Source organism: Colius striatus, chromosome 11, assembly GCF_028858725.1.
Source record: "Colius striatus isolate bColStr4 chromosome 11, bColStr4.1.hap1, whole genome shotgun sequence".
Lineage (NCBI taxonomy): Eukaryota > Metazoa > Chordata > Aves > Coliiformes > Coliidae > Colius > Colius striatus.
In genome coordinates this window covers 21,003,480-21,017,388 of record NC_084769.1, presented here as the reverse complement: position 1 = coordinate 21,017,388, position 13,909 = coordinate 21,003,480, and the positions used below count along the sequence as shown (strand labels likewise).

General features: G+C 35.8%; 1 protein-coding gene across 1 annotated transcript in view; it reads left to right on the top strand.

Moving 5' to 3' along the window:
• LOC104549553 (sodium channel protein type 1 subunit alpha) overlaps positions 1-13,909 on the top strand; it is a 68,685-nt gene that overhangs the window by 23,970 nt on the left and 30,806 nt on the right. Inside the window, exons 8-17 of the mRNA XM_062005037.1 lie at positions 482-623; positions 766-972; positions 2,317-2,622; positions 3,335-3,715; positions 4,850-4,982; positions 5,766-6,004; positions 8,170-8,343; positions 8,958-9,314; positions 9,994-10,476; positions 13,761-13,878. Coding sequence (XP_061861021.1) covers positions 482-623; positions 766-972; positions 2,317-2,622; positions 3,335-3,715; positions 4,850-4,982; positions 5,766-6,004; positions 8,170-8,343; positions 8,958-9,314; positions 9,994-10,476; positions 13,761-13,878 — 2,540 coding nt within the window. The remainder of the gene's footprint in view (positions 1-481; positions 624-765; positions 973-2,316; positions 2,623-3,334; positions 3,716-4,849; positions 4,983-5,765; positions 6,005-8,169; positions 8,344-8,957; positions 9,315-9,993; positions 10,477-13,760; positions 13,879-13,909) is intronic.

Genomic DNA, 13,909 nt, shown 5'->3' with positions numbered 1-13,909 from the left:
TTCCTGATCAGAGCCCAGTGGATTGGTTAGATGAGCTTAGTCTTTGCATGAATGAAACTATAATTAGTGTAATGTAATGAAATTGGTATTAGTGTAGCTCCTGGCTGGATGAGAACTAGCAGACACAGAAGCTGGACCATCACGTTAATTTGCATTTCTAACTGCTCATATGAGTGCTCACAAGCTCAGACAGTAGAAAACACTGACATTGACATTGCAACATTAATAATTACATAAATTATTTTTAGTATTATGTTTTAGAAACTTATATTAAACCTTTTATACTAATTTTTATATGTGTCTCCTGCTTCATTTTTATACTGTCCTTAAAAATTATTTTTCTGTTAAAAATGACAACTGGTGTTTTTTCTATTCTGATTGTTGAAGAATAGTCCTCTTTTTAATCCTAATCTTCTCCTGGACATTCCAGGTGATAGTATTAAAATACCCATATAAGGTAACACCTGGTTTGTCTTTGTAGGCAGTGCCCAGAAGGATATACATGTGTGAAAGCTGGTAGAAACCCCAATTACGGCTACACAAGTTTTGATACTTTCAGCTGGGCTTTTTTGTCACTATTTCGCTTGATGACTCAAGACTTCTGGGAAAACCTTTATCAATTGGTGAGAACTTTTTAATGCAAAAGAGTCTATATATGTTTATACTAATAATGCAAGAGGCCTAGAGTAGATTTCTTGTAATAGCAGTATGAAAAACAGAACTTTTGTTAACCTATTCTCACTTATAAATGCATTCTTTTTCCAGACACTACGTGCTGCTGGGAAAACGTATATGATATTTTTTGTTCTGGTGATTTTCCTGGGTTCTTTCTACTTGATCAACTTGATCCTGGCTGTGGTCGCCATGGCCTATGAAGAACAGAATCAAGCAACCATGGAAGAAGCAGAGCAGAAAGAGGCAGAATTTCAACAGATGCTGGAACAGCTGAAGAAGCAGCAAGAAGCAGCTCAGGTATAATTTATGATATAGTAATGCAGAAGTGTATATTCATCCTCTGCTTTCTGAAGTTGGTGATATAATACATCTTCTCAGACTTTGAACAGCAGAGATGTAGCTCAGAGATGTTTCTATTCTGCACTAAAAACATTGCATTGTGAATGATCAAGCCATAATTAAGGAACAGTTGAGCAACGTGAATGTACATAAATCCAGGGCCCCAGTGGGATGCACCTGCAGGTGCTGAGGGAGCTGGCAGAAGCCATTGCTGGACCACTCCCCATCACCTTTAGTAAGTCATGGAGAACAGGAGAGGTGCCTGAGGACTGGAGGAAAGTAAATGTCACACCTGTCTTCAAAAAGAGCAAGAAGGAGGACCCGGGTAACTACAGACCGGTCAACCTCACCTCCATCCCTGGAAAGGTGATGGAACATCTTATCCTGGGTGCTGTGTCCAGGCATATAAAGGACAAGAGGATCATTAGGAGCAGTCAACATGACTTTACCAAGGGGAAGTCATGTTTGACCAACCTGATTGCCTTTTATGAAGACATAACCAGGTGGACAGATGGTGGTAGTGCAGTGGATATGGTTTACCTTGATTTCAGCAAAGCATTTGACACCATCTCCCACAGCATCCTTGCAGCAAAACTGAGAAGGTGTGGGCTGGATGATCAGGTAGTGAGGTGGATGTTAACTGATTGAAGGAAACAAGGCAGAGAGTTTGATCAAAAGAACAGGGTCCAGCTTGAGGACTGTATCTAGGGGAGTCCCTCAGGGATTGGTTCTGGGACTGGTACTGTTCAATATATTAATTAATGATCTTGATGAGGGAACAGAGGATACTGTCAGCAAGTTTGAGGATGATCCTAAGCTGAGAGGAGTGGGTGACACACCAGAAGACTGTGCTGCCATTCAACTAGACCTGGACAGGCTGGAGAGTTGAGCGAGGAGAAATCTAATGAAATTCAACCAGGACAAGTGTAGAGTCTTATATCTGTGAAAGAAGAACCCCATATACCAGTACAGGCTGGGGAATGAACTGTTAGAGAGTAGTATAGGGGAAGGGGACCTTGGTGTATATTGTTCATTATGTTTTTCTTAGTCTAGTGTCATTAATACAGACTGTTAGACTTATGCATTGTAAATACTACTCATGAAAGATGGGAAAAGCCTATGACTAATATATCTTAAGTCAATTAATAACATTAGAAAAAAACTCGGGAGAGTTGGTGGAAACTGATGGAAACTGTTAAGATTCTGGGCATTTGGGCTACAAATACTGTATAAGTAAATTTTTAAAAATCCCAACACGTTGTGGTTTGCTCAGTGACACAAATTCAATCTGAAACATGGCAGGCAGCAGCAGTGGCAGCAGCAGCAGTAACAGCATCTGCAGAGTCCAGGGAGCCCAGTGCTGTGGGAGAAGCAGGAGGTCTCTCAGAAAGCTCTTCAGAGGCATCAAAATTGAGCTCAAAGAGTGCAAAGGAGAGGAGAAACAGAAGGAAAAAAAGAAAGCAGAAAGAACAGTCTGGAGGAGAGGAAAAAGATGAAGATGAATTTCACAAGTCTGAGTCAGAAGACAGCATCAGAAGGAAAGGTTTCCGATTGTCTATTGAAGGCAACAGACTGACGTATGAAAAGAAATACTCTTCTCCACATCAGGTATTGCATAGTTATTTTTAGTGCAAGTATACTTAAAGCACCATAGGCTAAACACTACTATAGTCTTCCTTGTACTGTAATATGACTATACAGCCTAAAGAAACACTGAGATTTTCATTAAACTTTATTTGTTACTAGTGCTTGAGCAAAAGTGCTTTAGCTGCTGGACTGTTTAGTAAAAAACCACAGAGGATTAAATGTAACCTCCTATCTCTATTCTTGTAATAGGAATGTTTAAAAATCTTATTAAAATATTCTCTGATTGATTCGGTGGGTTTTTTTTAAAGTGATTACATATTATCTAGACTTATTAAAATGCTACAGTATGTTTTTATTATGGTAGCCTCATATTTTCCTCCTTCAATGATCTTTGAAGTTTGTTTCAGTAATTGCAAGATGCTGCATACCTGAAAGAACGTGTGTGTATAGACTCCCTCTTTTCCTGATGGGTGTTATGCAATTGCTCTACTCAGCAACTCTAGCTGACATTAGGAGAAAGCAATGCTCAAGATTGGTTTTGTCTTAACAATCCATGAACAGTGCTATTTCTGTCTACAAAATATATACGTAATGAAATACAAAAAATTCAGAGCAGCATTTAGATTCTGGGAAAAGTGTTTACTCTCATTTAACAAAAAAACCTCTCTTATCCTAATAACAATCCAAAGTATGAAGGTTTCAGCTATTAATCACTTTTTTTTTTTGCCTACAGTCTTTGCTGAGCATTCGAGGCTCCCTGTTTTCCCCAAGGCGCAACAGCAGAACAAGCCTTTTCAGCTTCAGAGGTAGAGCAAAGGATATAGGATCAGAAAATGACTTTGCTGATGATGAGCACAGCACGTTTGAAGACAATGATAGCAGAAGAGATTCTCTCTTTGTGCCGCGCAGACACGGTGAACGGCGCAACAGTAACATTAGTCAGGCCAGTAGGTCATCCAGGATGCTGGCAGTGTTTCCAGTGAATGGGAAGATGCACAGCACTGTGGATTGCAATGGGGTGGTTTCCCTGGTTGGTGGACCATCTGTTCCTACATCGCCTGTTGGACAGCTTCTGCCAGAGGTGATAATAGATAAACCAGCTACTGATGACAATGTAAGAAAGTTTTAAATAGTTTAGGCATTGTGGCCTATTCTTACTGCACCAGCCAGTGTTTTCTCCAGAATGGAATCCTTGGCACTGCTTCCTGGTTGGTCAAGCTGTGAATGCTCCTGCATCTTGTAAAATCTTTAATAAATAAAACAGCTAAGATAGGTTTGCAACCTAAGCATTTATTTACAAATATTCTCATAACTAACAAATGCAATTTTCAGTTTCCAAGTAATAAAATATTAACTCACACATTCATAAAAGCACTAAGCTTATTGTATTACTGTGCTATACTTTACTTTTGCTGATCCAAAGGTCCATCTGGCTATGGTCTGCAAAATCATAGTTACTATACAATTGAAAACAGTATACAAAAATATTTTCATGTGTTGCAATCATTGTAATGTTGCTATTACACTTTATCAAAATTGGCATTATTAGTTAATTTTGATAATATTCTTCCTTATTGGCCCCGTTAAAAATCTGAGTTGACAGTTCTTTGTTATCATTAATTTCTCATTCCTATGTATTTTCGATCTGTTGCTGGTGGAGTTCTGTAGCATAGCAAATAATTCACTGGAAGATTACATTTCAATATATATTTCCAAAAATACAAATGTGTGCAGCACATATCACTGCCATTCTCTTACCAAATATAAGGTAAGAGAAGATGTCTCAGACAAATTTCTTGCATAGGTCAAAGTTGGCTACTCACATTACTAAAAAAATACTAGCATGAGGAAGCATGAGGAAGTCAGACTTTTCTTACTTGCTAGTTTGCTTGGGAGAAAAAATAGAATATTCTGTCATCAGGATCAAAGAGAATAATTAGTTAGCAAAAATTTTGTACAGTATTCTGAACTCAATCCTTTTCCATTTGTTTAAATATTTTTTTATGTCTTGAAGGAAAGAAGTGCAAAAGTTAAGTAAATAAACCCTCTCTCTATCTTGAATGGTAGATAACTATTGCCTCATACCTATTAAAAATTATTTAGAAGATACTAAAAGGTAATAAAAGTCTGACACTTTAAAAATTTAAGTGCACGAAGCACGTATCGAAGCTGACATTAATAACAGGGTTCTGTATAGTATTTGCTTGTTTGTCCAATATAACCTCACCTATTCTTGTTCTCTGTATAGGGCACGACTACAGAAACAGAAGTGAGGAAGAGAATATCAGGCTCTTTGCACGTTTCTATGGATTTTCTAGAAGATCCGGCTTTAAGAGAAAGAGCTATGAGTATTGCTAGCATCCTCACAAACACTGTGGAAGGTGTGTGCTATGCATAGCTCAATATTAAATACATCTTTTTCCAACAGACTTCTGAAAATTTTAGTTGAAATATTTAAAATAGTTTAATGAACAGATACCATCCCACAAAGCCACGTGTTTATCAGTTTATTACTTAACTAAGCATTAAAGTTATTACATAACTGAGCATTTTTGGCTCATTGTTTAGCTACTACCATCTACCTCATGTTGTCATCAGTACTACAGTTATGTTAAATGGCCATAACTGAGTGGGTGCTTATGCACAGTAATTAAAAAAATATTATTAGACACAAAAAGACCACTGAACATTTTTCAAACATAAACAACCATTTAAAAAATATATTCACATTTTTAGCAGTTACATTTATTCAATTACTCTTTAATGAAGTACTACTCTAGGTGATAAAAATGGGTTTTTTGTTGAACTAGGACAGAAAATTATACTGAAATTTTTTACCTAAACACAAATTTTACAATTATCAGATTTACATAATAGAATAGCAACTGAGAGGAACTGGCTGAAGTGTAATCAAAGAATAATTAAATACATCACACAAATTGATGTATAAATTGATACTGATTAGCATAGTGTTTGGAATACAAAGAACTTGTGCTTGGTAGATAAGCTTTGAACAAAATTAATACATTTGCTAGCAATTTTTAAAGACTTTCTCATCCTGTAGAAAGGATGACAATTGACAATTTGATTGGTACAATTCATATAGGGCTGAGTAATAGTAGAACAATCACACAGTTACCTGTATGAACTTTCTTTTCCCACAGAACTTGAAGAATCAAGACAGAAATGCCCACCATGTTGGTATAAATTTGCAAACATTTTCTTGATATGGGACTGCAGTCCTCATTGGTTAAAAATAAAGCATATTGTCAACTTAGTGGTAATGGACCCATTTGTTGACCTGGCTATTACAATTTGCATTGTTTTAAATACACTCTTCATGGCTATGGAACATTATCCGATGACTGATGAATTCAATAACGTACTTTCAGTTGGGAATCTGGTAAGTCTGTGGGATTTTCATGTTCATAATTTGGAAGGAAGCGTGTTTGAAATAACTGAAAGAAGAAGTTTAAGCAACTTTTTAAAATTATTCTTTAGCAAGTAGATTTATTAGACATTTCTTGGCCTTCAGATTTTTGGAAATGTCAGTGTCAACCCTGACTCATTTAACTTAAGATACTGTAAAATCAATACATTGCAGTGTTCTGCAAAGCCAAATTAAAAATTTAAAATATGGCACCAATGATACATTAAGTAAAGTCCATCTTAAACAGAAGTTGATTTGTCTAACTACCAAACCAGGAAATGCATTGCTTCTGTGAAAAAGACACTATACAAATGAACACGGTGTTACTTTTTCAATCAATACAACACAAATCTTTAAATTATGAATGTGTTTTTAATTGCTCCGTTTCCTGAGCACAGGTTTACAATAGCTAAAAGAAGCATTTAAAAGCATTTCTAGAATTTTCTTCTGTAAAAGACTTGTGTGAATATGGGCATTGTTTCCTGCATGTTTTATCTAAAACTATGAAAAAATAGTTTGCAGTACTTTTTCTTCTGATTTTTTTTATATTTTTTATCATTAGGTAGTTAGTAAGGTATCTTTTCCTCATATTGTCAAATATATATTTTTCTCCCTTCAACTTCAAAGAGATAAATTATTAAAGAATTCAGGAGTTAATTTTTTGTAGCTCTGGTGCTTTTGAACTGACAGGTTTGATCACATAGATGTATCTGCATCTGCAGCTCTACTTTGTCTCTTATTTTAAGAATCGATTTTTTGTAATGGGATTTTTAATGATCCTTGTTTTGCAATAAGGAAAAAATATCATGGATCATGTAAATAACCACAGGATTTAGAAGGAAGAACTAATAGATGAATGTATAGCTAGTTTTCATATAGTCAAGAGAAAATCTGAATCTGAGTTTCTCAGTAAAATGTAAAATCTTGTAGCTTTTTATAGGTTTGCTTTCCAACCAAGAAAATGTCATAAATCTTGGTGAACTTCTGACTTAGAAAGGGAGTGTAAGAGAACCTGATTATAAGGGTCACTTTGAGAACCTCACCATCCTGATCATTAGGAACCTAAGTCATTGTTTCAGAGTGTATTTATTCGCTCTTATCTCTTCCTCAGTGGTTCCAGTTCAGTAGCTTAAAAAATAGTAACTTTTCTCTCTCCAGTGTTTATATCTGGAATTTATTTAAAGACTGTAAGAAAAACTATCTTGAGCATTGTTGTTCCTAGGCAGACTTTTTGTCCATCTCCTGATTATGCCAGTTAGGTTATTCTCTTTATCTGTCTCATTTTCTGTTCAGCTTTCTTGAAAATGGGTTATCAAAGCAAATAAATAACTAAAAACACAAAAACATAAATACATAAATAAATAAAGCATTTCAGACCAGGGCTCAGACAACCTTTATCAGTGGCTTTAGTACATTCCCATCTTGCAGGAAATTCTTCTAAGATTTTTCTCAAAGATGCTCAGGGTAACTACCTTGAGGCTCCTAAATATGATTCCTACTTCATTCAGCGTAGCATCTCGTGAGAAAACATTACGAGCAATGTCATGTTTAAAATTCATCTTTAAATGCTCCTTCATTCCTGACATCTGTGTGATTGAGGCAAGCCACGGAGCTTATTGGAAACGCTCAGCTTCAGCAAATTGTTGATCCCCTCTGGTTTAAATAATTGTGTCTCTGTTAAACTGAAGGGAGTTATGCCAGGCTATACCAGCAAAGGAGCACCTCGGGAGTCTTAGGTTTGGCCTCATTCATGCTGGTCTATGCTGTAATTAAGATATCAAGAAAGATGTTATACCATGTAATATGGAAAGCATTCTGGTTTATGTTGTGAAAATCAAATTTGGGATGTTGTTTGTACAGTACAAGGGAAAGTCCATATCCTGATAAAGTTGAAATCAGATTATAAATGTTATAAGTCATATGTTTCTGTATTTTTCTTAGTATTAAATTTAATTACTTGAAAAGATGATTGTATGGCACATGTTAAGGGAAGGTGGACATACAGTACAATGAACTATTTTTAAGTATCAGTTTTGGATAACATTGCATATATGTAGTTTCAATTAAAAACCTCAACAACGGTTAAATCAGTAATATTATATTTCGCAATGAAATAACAAACCTCATTTTGAATTCAGGTCTTCACTGGAATCTTCACAGCAGAAATGTTTCTGAAGATAATTGCAATGGATCCTTACTATTATTTCCAGGAAGGTTGGAATATTTTTGATGGCTTTATTGTAACCCTTAGCTTGGTTGAGCTTGGTCTTGCAGATGTGGAAGGACTCTCAGTTCTTCGATCATTCAGATTGGTAAATATACATCAATCGCATTGATTTTTCAAAGAGGCTTCATGATTTTTTTTTTCTTTAAAAACTTGCTTGAAGTTTGCCATGACACTGATCCTGATCTCTCTTTCATTAGTACAAATCCATATTACTTGTGGTATCTTACTGTCTTCAGTGGGAATTGATAGAGATCCAGAAAAACAGAAATGGATGTCCTAGGCCTCTTTCCAATGCATTTATTGTATATACACTCTTTAAACATCCAGCTAGGCTGAAACAAATTGACTCAGTTGATGTATTTTGCTCTGATTGACACCACAGGAATACATCCACTCTGCAACTAGCAGTAGAAAAGTGGTCCAGATGATTTTAACAGATGGGCCTCAGATTTCAAATTCCATCTATTATAACCAGTAACTTCTCTGACCTTTAGTAAAAACTACGCTCTGAGAACATCAAGCTCCATTTTCATCAAATTTTAACTGAACCTTTCATCTTCATGCTTTTAAACAAGAGGATATTCTTGCAATAGTCATAGTCAAAGCTAATTTTGCAGTAATATCCTCCACAAATTAACTTTAAAATATCTTTGTGTCTTTCTTACAGGTTGTAGTAATGACATTTTTCTTTTCTTTCAGTTACGAGTTTTCAAATTGGCGAAATCTTGGCCAACTCTAAATATGCTGATTAAGATTATTGGCAATTCCGTGGGGGCTCTGGGGAATCTGACCCTGGTGCTGGCCATCATTGTGTTCATTTTCGCTGTGGTTGGGATGCAGCTGTTTGGGAAAAACTACAAGGAATGTGTCTGCAAAATTGCAAGTGACTGTGTGCTTCCACGCTGGCACATGCAAGATTTTTTTCACTCTTTTTTGATCGTATTCCGAGTGCTGTGTGGAGAATGGATAGAAACGATGTGGGACTGCATGGAGGTTGCTGGCCAAGCCATGTGCCTTACTGTCTTCATGATGGTCATGGTGATTGGAAATCTAGTGGTATGTAATCAAAGTATTAGCAAAAAATTATTTGTCAATAGAGTGAGCTCAGTCCTAAAGTGAACTAAGTGTTCTGGCTGTGCTTCAACAAAGCACTTATGCAGGTGTTTTCAAACAATGCTTAAATTTAAGTTTAAAAGGTTTTTTGGATGGATAACAAAGTATTCTGCAATATCAAAATCCTAAGAGTGTTAAAGTGAGCACTTAGTCACATTCTTAATTTGTCTTTTGGCTCATAAATGTTTTGTGTTTCGAATAATTGAGGTTATGAGCTCTTTATAAACCATTTGCTGTGGATTTTTCTCTTATTATTTTTCCTGTATGATTAGTCACCTAAATAATCTAATTTCTGCTGTGTGATGGCATAAATTAAACTTTTTTATGATGATGAATAGCATCTGTTACCTCCATTTTTAGACACTAAGATTCGGCACCAAAGTATTTATATACTGCCAGGATTTAAAGACACATTTTCAGATATTAGTAGGAATATTTTTAAATAGTGAACGTGACCTAAGCAAAATTTTAAAACCTTGGGTTTTTATGGAGAAAAAGTTTTGAGTGTGTTTTTCTTTGGTTCTGGTGAATTATTGGGATTTCAGTCTTTGATGTCACTAACGTGTCGATTTTTAATAAATGTTGGGATAAAGTCTAAAGTATCCTGTTTTTCTTCCTACAGGTACTGAATCTATTTTTGGCCTTGCTCTTGAGCTCATTTAGTGCAGACAACCTTGCTGTGACGGATGATGACAATGAAATGAATAATCTCCAAATTGCTGTAGCAAGAATGCAGAAGGGCATAGATTATGTGAAAAGAAAAGCACGTGAATTTATCCAAAAAGCTTTTGTTAAAAAACAAAAAGCTTTAGATGAAATCAAACCACTTGATGATCTGAACAACAAAAATAGCTGTATTTCTAACCACACAACTGTGGAGCTAAGCAAGGATCATGATTATATTAAAGATGTAAACGGAACAACTAGTGGCATAGGCACAGGCAGCAGTGTGGAAAAATACATCATTGATGAAAGTGATTACATGTCATTCATAAACAACCCAAGCCTTACTGTGACAGTGCCCATTGCTGTGGGTGAATCTGATTTTGAAAATCTAAACACAGAGGAATTTAGTAGTGAATCAGACCTGGAAGAAAGCAAAGAGGTATTTACATATTTTGTGCATTTCTCTCTGATCTTTTGAGTATTTTTCATTTTTTTCAGCATAAGCCAGTGTATTTGATCCTTAATCATTTGTTATTTTGACACATCTTTGTATATGGGCATAAATGAGTGTATAAAGGAGAGTTTAATTCTTAAGGAAAGTATGACAAAGGGTGCCACAGCCATAGCCTTATTCCAATGAAAACTTTTGTTTGCCTCCTGTAGCAAGAGTCCCATGGGGTGCTCATACACCTTCTCTCTAACACTCAAAAAATCCCCCTCCATTTGTTTTTTTTCTGAGCAGATATAAACAGAAAACACTGGAATTATTTGAGATTTTAAAATATTCACCTCTTCTAGACCTAAATCCCATAAATAGAATTTTTGACTACATACTCTTCCATATACTTAAAATTCAACTAGTTGTTAAAATGAAAAAATAGTATAAACACACAAATATCTCATGTTTCTAAAGGGATGCTAAAGCACACTATATATATAAAGGATTGTTGAGACTTGCAGTTTAAAAAAAATGTATTAAGGCTATAGCTGTTCTTGTACATGAATTTTTGTCTGTGACTTTTAACAAAATAATTTCAATTAATTTGAGAACATAATTTGTAAAGCATCCTCACTCACTTAGTTTCTTGATGTTTTAGTCAAATCGTAAAATTATCTTCCCAGATACTTAAGGAAATTAACTTTTTGACTTGAGCTGCTTCAACCTTAAACTAGCTAGTTTCTATTCTCCTAGCAATCCAGTTTATTTGTGAGGTAGTTTATTTTCCCCCACCACTGTTATATTGCTAACAATACTTCAGACATCTGAATTCTGTACTGCAGCGACTTCTGTGTGCATAAACCGTCTATTGTTCTCAACAAAACCCCAATGTTTTGTGAAGTACAATCATTGGATCCTCACCCAAGAAAGGAGACATGTACAAAACAGCCTGTGTCCGTGGCAACCTGTTTCAGAGACTGCGTTGTTCACATTTCCCAGTTAATATCTGAAAGATTAATATTTCTTTTCCCGTTAAGTATTAGTCCAACTGTCTTACAATTTGGCTTTGACTGCTGCGTTTGAACCGCTACCACAATAGAGGTTATTAAAACGATTTGAGCATATTGTGAACTTGCCCTGGCAGGAAGAATTTCTAAATAAAACAACATTCAAACTAAGATCCATCACAGAAAAATAATGACTGGTCATCTACTCTTCACACAACTACCTTAATGATGGCCAGTTCAGTGTTACAACCCATCATAGAGCAAGCAGTCAAATGGAGTGACACAAGCTGGCTTATGTGGTTTATGACTGACCAGCGGGGAACAGGTTCAGTTTAAGAAAGCTCTCTGTAAATGTACTGCTACCTGTAGAACCAGGTTTACCTAGGACTGTAGAAAAATGGGACTACAGAAAAGAAATTAGCATCAGAACAGCAGAGCTTTTGGATTACATGAGTTCTTTTATGGGACACCACTTAGAAAAGACTCCATCGATTCTCTACTTTCTCAGGTCAGAGGGCATTAACAGGTGAATTCCAGCTGGCTTTAGGCCATATTGTTTTTCAGCATCATACCTGGAGTTTTACAGTGCTGACCAGAATGTCTTTTTCCTGATTGAATCAGCTCTAAGCATGGAAGTGGGGCTTGGAGGTTGTGGGGATTTTGTTTGTTTGGTTTGGTTTTCATCTGAGTACTCTTTTTCACTCTTAGCAAAGTACAAGATTAATAGTCTTAAAATTGATGACGCACAGGTGAGGTACTAGAACAGGTTTCCCACAGAGATTGTGGATGCCTCATCCCTGGAAGTGTTGAAGGCCAGGTGGGATGGGGCTTTGAGGAACTAGATGTAGTAGAAGGTATCCCTGTGCATGGCAGAGGGCTTGGAACTAGAGGATTTTAAGATCCCTTCCAACTCAAAGCCTTCTATAATTCCTTACATTTCGCTGTTAATTTCAAAGCACTTAATCTAGTGTGCAAAAAGTGGCTGACAATAAAATTACTGAAAATCTGCTTCTTAGAAGAAAACAGGGAAATAAAGTGAAAAGATTTTCTTCCAAACATGAAAAAGCTTTGGAAAACTATTTTCAGAACTATTTTAAAAACTGCAAATCATACTGCAAAGAATCGTTTGTGAAAACTGGATTTCTGGAAGTATACTGTGTTTTTGTAAAAATATCGGAGAGGCAACTCTGTAATGTAATTTGGAAAAAAACCCTCTATAAATTGATTCTTGTGACAAATAAGGACAGAATCTGGAACTGGATACAAAAACCCATTCTCCTGATAAAGTTGAAACGTTAGTCTTCCAAACTCTGAAGTCAACACAAGTTGAAATTAACTAAAAAATAACTACTTAAAATATTTCAAATTTTATTAAGCACAATGCAATGCAATATCAATGCGTCCTAGAATTGTTACTGAAAAACATATTGGCTACTGCTTTGTTAAGGGTTTTGTTGTATGGATTTAGGGAATTTTCTGTCCTCAATATCAAAAAGCCTGCTGCAACCTACCATTAGTGATTGGTTTATTGCATTTATTAAATTATTTTATTCGCCTCTACAGCCTTAAATAAGTTTTTTTCACATTCTGTACTCAATCTTTAGCTACAATACCAGCCAGCTAGATTGCAACTAAGCCCCCTCGGCATGTGAGAACATTTTTAGAATTTTTAGGATGAGGATTAGCTTAATTGCATTGTTTCTTAAAATTTGGTTTCCACCTTCCACTTCTCTCTCTTTATGCTCATCATGTTATTAAAAATTTAATTTGGTTTTAAAACATAATCTGATATTTTATGGCCCATCCTTAAACTGTCTCAACCTTATTATGTGCAGCTTTTCTTCACTCTGAGTTAGACTTTCAGCAGTTTTAATCTGGATTTGCTGACCTCTAGAGTATAGCCTTCTCTGCTGATCAGTGGATTTTTTTCTCTTTCTTCTGAACTTCTCACTTCTGTGTAGGTCAAGAGAGCATCACCACTTATGGATAGTTGTGGTCATAAATGTTTGCAGGCTTAGCATGGTCATTCATATTTTTCAGTTTAAAGCGTAGTGTTTTTTAAAACCTTGTGTATCATTGATACACCTTCCATTAACACGATATCCATATGATGCAGAGGAAAACCAAAGATTGTACAAATTTCACATATCAGCAATTTAATGATGTTTCATACTAGAACATTCAAAAACAAGGCAGAATCACTTATTCTGAAAATAACTAATATTTGTCTTAAAGCTATTTACTGAGCATTTGTGATGCCTCTTTTTGCATTTACAGAAGCTAAATTCATCTAGTTCATCTGAAGGTAGCACAGTTGATATTGGACTTCCTGCAGAAGAGCAACCAGAAGCTGAACCTGAAGAAGCACAGGAGCCAGAGGCCTGCTTCACAGAAGGTGTTTGGAACAAGACCACTAATAATACTTA